The 13,567-nt window shown below is 36.3% G+C and overlaps 1 protein-coding gene across 2 annotated transcripts in view; it reads right to left on the bottom strand.

Moving 5' to 3' along the window:
- Positions 1-13,567, bottom strand: part of LOC107716611 (bridging integrator 3-like) — a 70,778-nt gene that overhangs the window by 13,113 nt on the left and 44,098 nt on the right. For both annotated transcript variants that reach the window (XM_016523110.1, XM_016523109.1), the window contains exons 7-8: positions 4,186-4,327; positions 408-542 (exon numbers count right to left, since the gene is read on the bottom strand). In XM_016523110.1, the coding sequence (XP_016378596.1) occupies positions 408-542; positions 4,186-4,327 (277 nt within the window). The remainder of the gene's footprint in view (positions 1-407; positions 543-4,185; positions 4,328-13,567) is intronic.

The raw sequence follows: 13,567 nt of genomic DNA, 5'->3' as shown, positions 1-13,567 counted from the left end.
TGATTTCTGAAGGATCATGTGACACTGAAGACTGGAGGAATGATGCTGAAAATTCAGCTTTACATCACAGGAATACATTAGATTTTAATGTATATTAAAATAGAAAAACTTTATTTTACATCATAATAATATTTCAAAATATTAAATTTTTCCTGTATTTTTGATCAAATAAATGCAGCCATGATGAGCATAATGAGAAACTCCTTAAAAAAACATTAAAAATTGTTCTGATTTTTAATCAAATCATTCAAATCAAACATTCAATCAAACTTTTGCACAGTAATGTGTGTGTGTGTGTGAAAGAAAATATTAAATTATGTTCCCATAAAATCCATGATATGGCCCACATAACTTTAGTTTGAGTTTTTTTTTTTTTTGCATCTGAGCTGTGTATATTTGATGCTCACCTGAGCTCGTATCAGAGCCTCAAAGCTGGGCTGAAAGTAGTCGATGCGGCTGTTGTAGAACTTGGGCATCTCGTCCAACAGCTGCTTGTTCTTGGCTTCAAAGTCTTCTCTGACGGGCTTCAGTTCTTCCCTGGCCTAAAAACAAAACACACACATAATGCAGCAATAAATAAAACCAAGACTACTGCCTACCCCAGAATGACTTGCCATTTATTAAAGCATGCTGTTATGGTGTGTCATTAGAATAACAACAAAACAATTGTTTGAGGCCAGTATATTTTCAAGGGTGTGGAGGTGTGCAATCACTGATCAGCACAGCGGAAGGGAGGGGAAGTGCTGACCTCTGCTAGGATATGACCTGCTTTCTATATATGACACAGGCCATGTGTAAATGTGATTGCAAACACACTATCAGTTCTCCTATCCTCTACGGCCCTGCTGAGTCCTTCAGTGTGTGTGTGTGTGTGTCGGCGATGGGCTGTACATGTATGTAGAAGTTTTCCAGGCACCCATCTGTATCTGTTTGCACATGTACAGTCCTTCACATGTCAACATACACATGCATAATGACCCAGAAGTGTGCAACAAAAAGAACAAACAATTATTGTTTGCTCGTGTTCACTGGATCGTGTTACCGTGCGCGAGTGTGTGTGTGTGTGTGTGTGTGCGAAACCCAATTATCCCGCAGTGTGTGTTGAGCGCAGCCTCTTGAAAAAGTGCAGCTGAGTTGAGAGGCTGTTTCTCTTGCGTGGGTGAGTTCGCTCGCATGTATACATGTGCTCTGAATACTTCTGCACCCATCCAGAGCAGCTTCCTTCACTTGTTGCTGCGTGCTAAAAAAATTCCAGCCAGAACTGTATGAGAGTGGACAGATGATAATAAACCCGATGACTCTTAAGGTCCAGCACACTCCAGAACAAGCATCCACTACAGGAAGATGTTTAAAGACCAGATGAAAACGGTGTTGTGTGAAGGGTTTCGTAGTTTGGATGGCTGTGTGTCTTTCTGAGCCCTAGTTGAAGTCAACATGAAATCAAAATTGACCCCATGGTGCTGCAAGGATGACGTATTTTTAGAGGCCAAAAATCCGGAAATGAGCATTTTAGAACTTCCGATTCCATCATCCCAAATTAAATGGGCTTTTCGAATGGGTTTTTGGTAGGGCTGCCCCTTTAATAGTGAACTAAACGTTATTCAACTAGAAAAGGCTTAGTCGACTAAAATTGTATTAGTCGAGTAGTAGCAGAAAAAAAAATGGTCTGTGTCCGTGATGAACAGATTGTTAAAGGCTGGTTCTTGAAGTAATTACAGTGTATCAGGCAGGAAATCCAAATGTAGATAAATGTTCACTATTAGGCACATATCCAAGTGTTTGTGTGGAGTGGGGAAGCTAAAGCCCGCTACTGCATGACATGGAGGCGCACTAATCGACTAATCACTTAAACGAACAATTATTACTCAACTAGAAACATCTTTAGTCGGACGCAGCGCTAGTTTTCGGTTACATTTTTTTTTTCTATGACAAAAGACAACAGTAAAATACCCTTGTGATTTTTTTTTTAAAAACATTTACTTGTCTTGAAAAAGTTAGTAAGTGGTTAAAGGAACACTCCACTATTTTTGAAAATAGGCTCATTTTCCAACTCCCCTAGAGTTAAACAGTTGAGTTTTCCCGTTTTCGAATCCATTCAGCCGATCTCCGGGTCTGGCGGTAGCACTTTTAGCTGTAGCTTAGCATAGATCATTGAATCTGATTAGACCGTTAGCATCTCGCTCAAAAATGACCAAAGAGTTTCGATATTTTTCCTATTTAAAACTTGACTCTTCTGTAGTTACATCGTGTACTAAGACCGACGGAAAATGAAAAGCTGCGATTTTCTAGGCCGATATGGCTAGGAACTATACTCTCATTCCGGCGTAATAATCAAGGAACTTTGCTGCCGTACCATGGGTGCAGCAGGCGCAATGATATTATGCAGTGCCTGAAAATAGGCTAACTTCCGTCAACATAACCAACTACACAAACTTAGTGCCGGTCACGTTGGAAGTTACCTAGCTGGGACTAATTTCAGGCGCTGCGTAATATCATTGCGCCTGCTGCACCCATGGTACGGTCTAATCAGATTCAATGATCTATGCTAAGCTAAGCTAAAAGTGCTACCGCCAGACCCGGAGATCGGCTGAATGGATTCGAAAAATGGTAAAACTCAACTGTTTAACTCTAGGGGAGTTGGAAAATTAGCCTATTTTCAAAAATAGTGGCGTGTTCCTTTAAATGGGACTACAGAGGTTGTCAAGGACATTAAATATCATCACACTCAACAGGTAAACTCATCTACTCACACTAGTAGCTTTCACAGCCTGAGTGTGTTTATAATTGCGCTATAAACGCAAACGTTCAGGGAAAATGTTTTTTTTTTTTGTAAATAAAGATAGAAATAGCTGTTGGCGACTTACAGTATGATGTTGAAGTCATGTGACTTTGGTGTTTTTAGTTTATAACCTACCTTTAGCTTTTTACTTCTGGTGATTGTATTGCTTCAAAATTCATAGTTTGTGTTCATTTGTGAAAATTATCATGAAAAACAAAATGTAAGAATCATAAAATTGTGTTGGTCACAGAGCTTATTTTCTCGATTCACTTTCTTAACACATTCCTGTTCTTATTTGAAACAATATCCCGTTTCACTCAGAAACTTCATGTGGACATTTCATGAGGTCTGATAACAAAATTGATGCAGATATGTGCGACAAATGAACAAATTAATGCCGGTCTCTCAATTAAAAAAAAAAAAAAAAAGAAATGCTCTCTGGTTATATATGTGCTTAAACACAAAATACATCTGATCTCACTGTTACGTTCCTAATTTTAGATGACGGAATATATAACTTTAAAATGAAAGCAATAGGGAACTACTACAGCAAAAATATGGTGTTAACTCGATGCATATTATGTATTAAAAATAGCTATAATTTGTCAGCAGTTATATGCCATATGACTACACCTTTTTGCTGCACGTTTGTTGCAGATAAGGTTTTATATTCAATAGCTCAAAAGGCAAATTTTAAGACAGAAGCAGTGTTTCAAATTTTTTTTTTTTTAACTTGTCCATTTGTACTGAAAATTCACACTCGGAGCAAACAAGCCTTAAGATGTGAGATTTATCCATATATAAGGTGTCAGAATAAACCTTGTGAAAATAAGCAACTGTATGTGGCCTATTAATGTAGAATATAGTGTGATGAAGGCAATGAACTGCAAGGTAAAATATTTGCAACTCTCATTATAGAGGCAGAAGGAGTGAACGCCCCATCTTTGAGTTAAAAGAGAAAATCATCTTTTACATGGAGTTTATTTACTGTAGATTGTGCATAAGCTGGACAAGTCTGAAAAACACAAATCTGTAATATGATTTGAGGGTCACGTTTTTTTTTTATGTGTCCTTGTTACAGTGTAATTGCACAAATAAATACTGAGCAATATTAATTAACATGTACATACCAAAGGGTTAGGGTTTGGTTTAATTTTCCTATAGTAAAAAATATTTGATTTCTATCTTTCCTTATTCATGTAGACATGAGCTGTTCGTTTCATCTACATAGAAAACAGCTACCTGGGGCGTTACCAACATGACCGCTGAGTGAACTTACTTGCATTAAAGGATTTTTGGTATTAGTAGGCGATCAGTCACTCATTGAAAAATGAATGGCTGAAATTGCAACGCTGACGGAAAGGAAGTACTGTAGCCTTTCAATTAAATGGAAGAACTGGTTGTACCTGATGGAGTTTGACCATGATGGGCCCAGTCTTCTCTTTTTCTTCATATTTCTCCACTTTAGACTGGAGTCTCTTATAATCTTGAAGAGCCTGTTCCCTGCGTTTTACCGCCATGTTCAGACTGGGAAACACACTGCTGTACCTGTGTACACAGAGCACAGACAGAAGAGAAAATTATCAACGTGCACATAACACAGACATACATTACAAGGCAAATCATTAAAGGGACAGTTCACATAAAAATGAAAATTCTCTCATCATTTTCTCACCCTTAAGTTGTTCCAAATCTGTATGAGTTTCTTTCATAAGCTGAACACTAAAGAATACATTTTAAAGAATGTTGGTAACCAAACAGTTGTCTGTCCCCATTGACTTACATAGTAAAAAAATAAAGAAATAAATAAAATAAAATAAAATAAAATACTATGGAAGTCAATGGGGACCAACAACTGTTTGGTTACACACTTTCTTCAAAATATCATCTTTTACATTACACACAAAAAAGAATCTCATACAGGTTTGGAACAACTTGAGGGTGAGAAAATGATGGCAGGATTTAAATTTTTGTATGAACTGTCCCTTTAAGAAGACAAGGATACACAACACAAGTCAACAAAGGCCACAAGCAGAATAAATTAGTGTAAACTGTACATAAAACCATTTGTAAATTCAACTGATTTACAAAAGATTTACACAAATTTGCCATGTTTGCGTTATGAGGAAAGATTGTTACTATGACAAGAAACTATTATACGCACAGCTCAAATTAACATAAACAGCTAAAGGCTGGCAACACACTACCAGATTTTCAAAATGTGACAGACCACAAACATAACGATAAAAAAATTTTTTTTTTAATAGGAAATCTCGCAAAATTTCTCGCGGTCAAATATGACTTTAGAGTAAATGGCGGACGATGGGCAAAAAGAAATGGCGAAAATAGTGTTTGGACCGCTTTTTACAGAACATTTGCAGAAATAAAAGAAAAAAAATATATTTGGATGAAGTCATGGAGACAATGTGAACATGTTACTGCGCGAACTGGAGGCAGGGTTGCCAGGTCTGCAAAACAAAACCAGACCAATTGCTATTCAAAACTAGCCCACTCGCGTTTGACAGACAATCGTTTAATAATGTGTTGAGGAGGTTCATGCAGCATTAGCCCATTTTAACAGGATCACTTAATTACACAAGTGGCACAGAGGCATTTCATTTGGATTCTTTTATTGTTTCTATTCCAAATGAAAAAATATAATCTCTGGGTGAGAAGCCTGGTCTCAGGAAACTAAAAATAGGAAAACTCTAAACTGTAACTTAGCAACAGAGTCGGCCGCTTTGGTTTGAGGCCTGACTGCGTTTCGACTTTGCATCGCATGGGAGCACTGAGGAACAGTACAAACACATGACCCAACACCGTTTTTTTATTTGTAACAACTGAAAAAAGCGACTTACTTCGCAAAAGCTACAAGCATTGGAGTAGGAGGACAGTTTTAGGGTCAAGGAGCTATAAATGTATGTTCTTATGTGCACTATTTGGGGGATTTAGGTGAAGAAACTCCATAAGGTGCAGTCGACTGTGCGTTATGCATCTTCAAGCTGCATGAAAAATGTTACTGACAATAGGAGAAGATGCGATGCATAAAGTGGCCTGCGGATAAACGGAAACGGTCAACGATGCAGCCTAAATTGCTGACTTTTATTGAGGTTGTTAACTACCGAGTCTACCTGAATAAATCAATAATCAAAATAATTGGTCATATTAGCCAGATGCTTCAAGAAAATAATTCTGAAAACACCATGTGGGGGAGAAAAAATTAATAAATAAATAAAAAAGCACATCCAATCTCAAATCTCTGAAGGTGATTTAACATTAAAAAAAGAATATAGACAATAAAATAGAAGAAAATAGCATTTGAATTTAATGTAATGCACTTCTGAGAGAAACAATATTCAGGAAATAATGTAGCCGTTTGAGTTTATAGAGATTTTATTGGATCACAAGTGTAAACTGAAAGGCTGAACACATGATTTATGCTTCGGATAACATTTTTTCATTAGGATAATGTGCACTGATGATAAAAGCCATTCAATAACTGATGATGCAGGGCTCGCAGTTAAAACGATTTTAACGTTATTAATATTATTAATATTCCTGGAATATCATTCGAGATCGTCTTCAGCTGCTTTCTGGAGGTTTTATGGCAATATTCTCTGTAAAGCTGCTTAGTAGCAATATTTAACCTTATTATTTAAGCGTTATATTTTTAACGTTATATGAATTACTTATTAAATTAATAGTGCACAGAAAAAGAGAGACATTTTTCAAAAATTGCATTTATTTTGCTTCTGTAAAGTAACAAATATAAAAGCCTGTTATTTCCTTTTGTAAAAAAACATTTTGTCTTTATAAAAATTACAAATAACAAATTTTCTCGCACAATATAAATGAATCTTTAAAAAAGAAAATATATAGGCACATTTACATTTTAGGAACTGGATAATGGTATTCTGTGGTCTTTGGCATCAAAAAGTTTGAAAATGACTGACGTAGTGGACTACGATCTCAAACTGTAACCAACGTTTTTGCAAGTTCAAACCCTGCGAGAGGTGATCCATAAACTTTCTCCACCTTTGGGTCAGGTGAAGACAAATCAATCAAATCAGTAAAGAAAGTGATGAGCTACAGAGGTGAAAGTGAAGGAAATCTACAAGAAAAGAGGAGAATCAGAGAGAGAGAGAGAGAGAAAGTGAGTGGGCTTCACCATGCAGAGCTCTGTTAAGACAAGCCCTAAATTGTTTCCCACAGGAAGTAAAGAAGGGAGCGGCACAATATCATTGTGGCAACGTCACAGGACCCAGCCCCACAACCCACGCTCACCCTCTATTTATAAAGCACTACCTTGGCCCAATGACTCTCCTCTATCTCTCTTCTTGGCACGAATGTCAAGTGTGACAACTGGATAATACAGCATACAAACATAATTCTAACTTAAAATGACAAAATACATCTAAAATAGATTCATAACATTATGGCCACTTTCGTAGCAAAACACAACAAACTCCAATTTTCTCTTCCCATTTAAAAAAAAAGAAAATTAAAAGGTTATAAACACCCAACCAGAGGTGGTGACAGCACCAAAACTCCACTAACATGTAAAACAAATTTATGAGAGAGAGAGAGAGAGAGAGAGAGAGAGAACAACTTAATATTTAAAGATTTAAAGACTGATGGATAAAAGTCCTGATTTTCCACATTTTAAAAAAAATTATTCTTACCAGTCATTTTTGATTATTGATGAACAATTTTTAAAAAACAATTTTAATTTAGAATGATTCACTAATAAATCATTCAGGGATTTGTTTAACCGATTCAAGAAAATAATTAAAAATAATACATTTACTACATTAAAAAATCCATGATTTTTCCAGAAATGTAAGACACACTGTCCATAAAATTCCATAAAATAATAAGGATTTGGCTGGCTGGATGCATGCATTATATTGGACGGTAAGATCAAATTTACCATGAGTGGTTTATTTAGGATGCATAAAAAAAACACAGGATCCTAAGCTGTCAAACATAATCAAATAAAACAACAGCAAAGATAAAATAATACAAAACACTGTTTAATAGATGGCTTTATCATGTGTACATTTCCTCAAATCACACGCCATTATTAATATAATTTGTATGACTGAAACCTAAGTCAGTAATCACTGAAAATCTTGACTGCAAGTAAAACACATTTTCATTTTTGGGGCAATGACCCTTCACATACACATAAGCATCATCTATTTATCTACATCTACCCACACTATACCGGTAAAATAAAAACTTGATCATGTTACATGAAATACTCCAGGTGGAATTTGCATCTTTTGTCCCCTGAGAGCAGGTTCAGTGCAGGTTAGTGCCTGCTCTGTCTATAATGACAGTTTACGGGTGTTGTTCTTGGAAGTAAGCGATCTAAAAACACTCGCTGTAATCTAGACAAACGCTTCAGACGGACTAGAGGTCGGCACAACCCAAACACACGGTCATGTGCCCGTCCCGTCTAAAAGCTCTCGATGTTTCGTTGAACATCCGCTTGACTGCACACACACGCACCGCTGGTAGGCTGTATAATTTAACACCCGTCTAGTCTGGCTGTGGGTGTGGTAGCCGCTTGACAGAGAATGACAGAAATAACAGTTGGACGAAGTCGCAGTCGGCTGTTTGCAACAGCGGCACACACACACACACACACACACACACACACACACGCAGCTCCGTGAGCCAAACCAGAGTCTGGACGGGATGACCGCTGCAGCTACCCGTGCTCCTGTCCACGGGACAGCGTAACAGTACGTCTGTGCAAGAGTTTACTACCAAGTTCACTGTACTGTGGGGTGTAAATGGGTGCTGTGTCATGCCTGAGATCCGAGGCCTTTATTATAGATTTTCTATTTCTAAAAATCTGAAATGGAAGTTGGTCCGCATGTTTGACCAGCCCTGTGTCTCTTTTAAGCACCATAGGTGACTCTAAACACACTGTATGGCATCTCTCTGCTTGTATTTGACAATGCCAGGGTGTTTACTAGGGTGGTTACGTACTGGCCCAAGTCATAAGAGCCCACCCAAGTCTCGATACATTCTGGTATCTAGTTATGGCTTGGGTCGCTCCTTCAAATATAAGTTTATGGGATTGTTCCACCCATTTTATTGTCTGGAAGGTGAACATCATAAAGGGATAGTGCAGGCAAAAATATTGAATGAATATTATGTCATTATTAATTTATCCTCATGTCAATCCAAACCTTTCTTATGCAGAACACAAAAGATTATATTTAGAAAAATGTTTCCACATTTTCTTGTTTTGTGTTTGTATGCGTGTTGTTTGTCTTATTTTTGCATTGCATTACTTTTTGTGTTTTTTGAGTTGTTTTTATTTTATTTTTGTGTCGTGTTGTTTTTGTTTTATTATCGTGTAGTCGTTTTTTGTTTTGTTTTTATTGTGTTTTTTTTTTGCATTGTTATTTTTCTGGGGGTTTTTTTGGTTGTTTTTGTTTTGTGTTGTGTCATTTTGTTTTGTTTTGTTGGTAACACTTTACAATAAGGTTCATTAGTTAACTACTTTAGTTAACATGAACTAAGCAAGAACAATCCTACAGCATTTATTAATCTTAGTTAATGTTAATTTCAACATTTACTAATGCATTATTAAAATCAAAAGTTGTGCTCGTTAACATTAGTTAATGCACTGTGAATTAGCATGAACTAACAATGAATAACTGTATTTTCATTAACATTAACACAGAATAATAAATACAGTAATGCATGTATTGTTCATTGTTTGTTCATGTTAATTAATACATTAACTAACATTAACTAATGGAACCTTATTGTAAAGTGTTACCGTTTTGTTTGTTTTGCTTTTGTGATGTGTTGTGTTTAATATTTTTGCATTGTGTTTTTTTTTTGGAGTTTTGTTTTTGTTTTGTTTTTTTGTGTTGTTGTTTTTGTTATATTTTTGCATTGTGATTTTTTTTGGTGTTGTTTTTTTGTTGAGTTGTTTTGATGTTTTTGTGTTGTTTTGTTTTCTGTTATTTTTTTGTGTTGTGTTGTTTTGGTTTTTTGTTGTTGAGTTGCTTCTGTTTGTGTTTTGTTTTTTGTTGAGTTGTTTTTGTTTTATGTGTTCTTTTGTATTTTTGTGTATTTTTGTTGTTGTTGTTGAGTTGCTTGTGTTTTGTTTTTGTGTTCTTTTGTATTTGTATCTGCTGTTGTCTGTGCAATGAAAGTCAATGGACCCCAAGTACACAGAAAAACAGCTCTAACATTCTTCTAAAATACCACTGTTTTTGATCAACACAAGAAAGTACAGTAAGTCATGCAGGTTCGGAGCACGATGGTGAGTAAATGATGACAATTTAAATATTTGGGTGAATTATCCCTTTAAGTCCGATCGCTTAAAGTATCAAAAAGGACTAGCATCTCTCTTCAAAAGATTTGAGGTATCATCCATGTCTGTAGCACACTGCAGGACGAGTTAAGCACCCAAAGCTGAACACTTACTGTTGGGGATTTGAATAAAGCTTTACATATGACCAATAGTTAGTGGTGTTTGCTAAGACAATCATCACTATTAGTAAGATATCTCGCCATGACACATATCAGAAAAACAACATTCCATCTTGATCAACAAAAAATTCAATGAACCAACTCAAAACAACCTCCCCCTAATGCATATCGCCCAGCAGATATAATGGAGTGCTATTCGCACGATTCAAAACTGTTTCTGACTTCTGTTAGCGCAGACAAAACACACACTCAAAGGCATGCACTCACCTGGTTTAGAAATGAGTTATCACATTAAGAGATACGACATCTGTCTGAAGCCATTAGTTTCAACAGCTTTTCAGAAGGATCACATTATAAATACTTTCCACCCATGAACACTGGGAGAACCACGAGAAAGAAACGAGAAATGCTGAGCTATTCATGCACTAATGGAATCTTGTCTTTCATGGTATCTTGGCTTATGGCTGATTAAATGTGTTGCGGCGCAGGAGAAAACAAAAGCCGGTGTTTTTTAAGGATCCCACTGGAGGCGAGTCTAAAAGAACGCGGTTTTGTTTAAAGCTAAACATGAGATTTCCAGCATGCTTGATATGGATGCATACTAAGTTTGAAAGAGTCGATGCTCTAAAACATCTGTGGTGACGCTCACAAAAACATGCCCAGGTCATCTTTCACTGACAAATTATATTTTGCATGAAGAAAATATTTTTAGGACCATTAACATTTTTTTGCATAGCGACATTATCCCATTATCCTTTTTAATACAATACTGTTCCTAATCTTTTTTTTTTCTTCATTCAAGGCAGTGCAACAAATATTGCCTTGATGCATAATTCTTCAAATAATACATTTATTATTTTTTAAATTACACAAAAGGTAGTAATAAGATATTTCTTTTGATTGTTGAATTCCATTTTAAAAAAAGCTCATGAAGCTGTATTTATTTGATCAAGTTTTTATTTGAACAACACAGCAAAATCAGTAATATTGTGAAATATTATTACAATTAATGTCATTTATTATTGTGATGGTGAAGCTATGAAGCTATCGGTCTTCAGTATCACATGATCCTTCAGAAATCATTCTAATATGCTGATTTGCTGACATTTATATTTGCTGACATTTATTACATTTATAATGTTACAAATGATTTTTATTTCAAATAAATGCTGCTCTTTTGAACAGATATTTCTTTTGATTGTTGAATTCCATTTTAAAAAAAGCTCATGAAGCTGTATTTATTTGATCAAGTTTTTATTTGAACAACACAGCAAAATCAGTAATATTGTGAAATATTATTACAATTAATGTCATTTATTATTGTGATGGTGAAGCTATGAAGCTATCGGTCTTCAGTATCACATGATCCTTCAGAAATCATTCTAATATGCTGATTTGCTGACATTTATATTTGCTGACATTTATTACATTTATAATGTTACAAATGATTTTTATTTCAAATAAATGCTGCTCTTTTGAACTTTCTATTCATAAAAGAATCCTGAAAAAACTGTATCACAGTTTCCACAAAAATATGAAGCAGCAAAAAAAAAAAAAAGGTTTTCAACATTGATAAGAACCATTATTAATAATTGAACACCAATAATAATTTATGATAATTGAGCACCAAATCAGCATATTAGAATGATTTCTGAAGGATGCTATAAATAATAAATAAGATATTGTTGGTCCTAAAAAAAAACAAAAAACACTTTATTCTTTAAAGCAAAATTTCTACATATCTACATATTTCTCAAGAATTGTGAGATATGATCTACATAGCAGGTGACTGATTCCAGGTGCAGCATAAGGTAAAATATGATCTACATATTTCTCAAGAATTGTGAGATTCACTCAAGAATCAGTGTTCAATATCTGTTCAATATCTACAGTCGCTTTCAAGCAGTCATATTTGTTAGCTTGCGGAAGAGATGTGGTCAGCTGTAAGTTTTCATGTGTATGCGCAAAAGTGTGTGTATGCTGAGCAAAATGTACTCTGCTGTTTAAACTGTGCTCGTAGTATTTGTGTGTACATGAGTGTGTGTGTGTGTGTGTGTGTGTGTGTGTGTGTGTGTGTTTCTGGGCTTGAGGCCACAGTAAGAGCCTACACACACGTCCGCCACACACCCACCAGCCAGCGGAAATGAGAACCATTCCATCCTGCCACCAAACACACACACACACACACGACTGGAACACACACCCCACCAGAACGTCTTTCTTCACACACGACAGCTGTACGGCTTCACCAGAGCTGACCAAAACTTCTTTGTGGTCAAGGGTAAAGTAATAAAAAAACAAATATAATTATTTCTTATATAATTGAACACGAATAAGCACATCCTTCAGGAACGAAAGTGGAGTAAGAAGTCACTCCAAGAATCCTCAAACGCACACACACACAGGGAGGGGCGTTTGTTAGGAGTGTCTCCGCACCCACTCCTCTTCCTAGTCGCTCGTTAAGGCCTGCTTCCTGTTCCGGCCCGTCCCACGAGAGAACGGAGGCATGGAATAGCGCTCATGGGGGCGGGAGAGGAGGGGAGGGGCGGACCGCCAAATAAACTTTCCTCCAGACGCAGTCTTTCATTCAGGACAGACCTGCAGCCATCAGAGCATTTCTCATATAATGCTCGGCGCTTTTAATGCGCGCAGCTGAGAGGAAGTCTGGCGACCTGAAAGAGAGTCATTAGCACACCTTCCACATATTCATTAATTGCAGCAGCCTGGTTATGCAATAAACATATCGGTTTCCGACTGAAATAGAATAGCGCAGATTTTTTCCGCCGAGGACGCGCAGATTGATTCCAGGTGTTTAAAGACAATAACACAATTCCAGCCAGCATTCATAACTATCTTCAGATCACACATATATGGACTGTTAATGAACGGTGATTCAAAAAGGCATAAACAATTCCAGGACAGATGTCCAGTGGAAGATGATGCCTCAGTTGGAAAATATTTGAAGTTCAACATCAAATATTTTCCATTACAAAAAAAGGAATGAAACAGACAGATAAAGCCGCTCTGCTCCAAATCCCGAGCTACCGCACTGCCTACTTCCTACATTAGCAGCATACTTGCCCAAATAAAAGCACAGGTGACTTTTACATAATTTTCAGCAATTTCACACAAGACACAAATTACTTTACTTTGTGAGACTTAAATGGATAGTTCACCCAAAAATGAATTTTGTCACCATTTACTCCCCTCAAGTTGTTCCAAACCTGTATGAGCTTCTTTCTTGTGTTGACCACAAAAGAAGATATTTTGAAGAATGCTGGTAACCAAATAGTTGATGGTAGCCATTGACTTCAAGAAAAAAAA

The sequence above is a fragment of the Sinocyclocheilus rhinocerous genome, unplaced genomic scaffold, assembly GCF_001515625.1.
Source record: "Sinocyclocheilus rhinocerous isolate Xijiao unplaced genomic scaffold, SAMN03320098_v1.1 scaffold4768, whole genome shotgun sequence".
Taxonomy (NCBI): Eukaryota; Metazoa; Chordata; class Actinopteri; order Cypriniformes; family Cyprinidae; genus Sinocyclocheilus; species Sinocyclocheilus rhinocerous.
The sequence above is the reverse complement of the archived record's forward strand: the minus strand, read 5'-3'. Positions and strand labels throughout refer to the sequence as shown.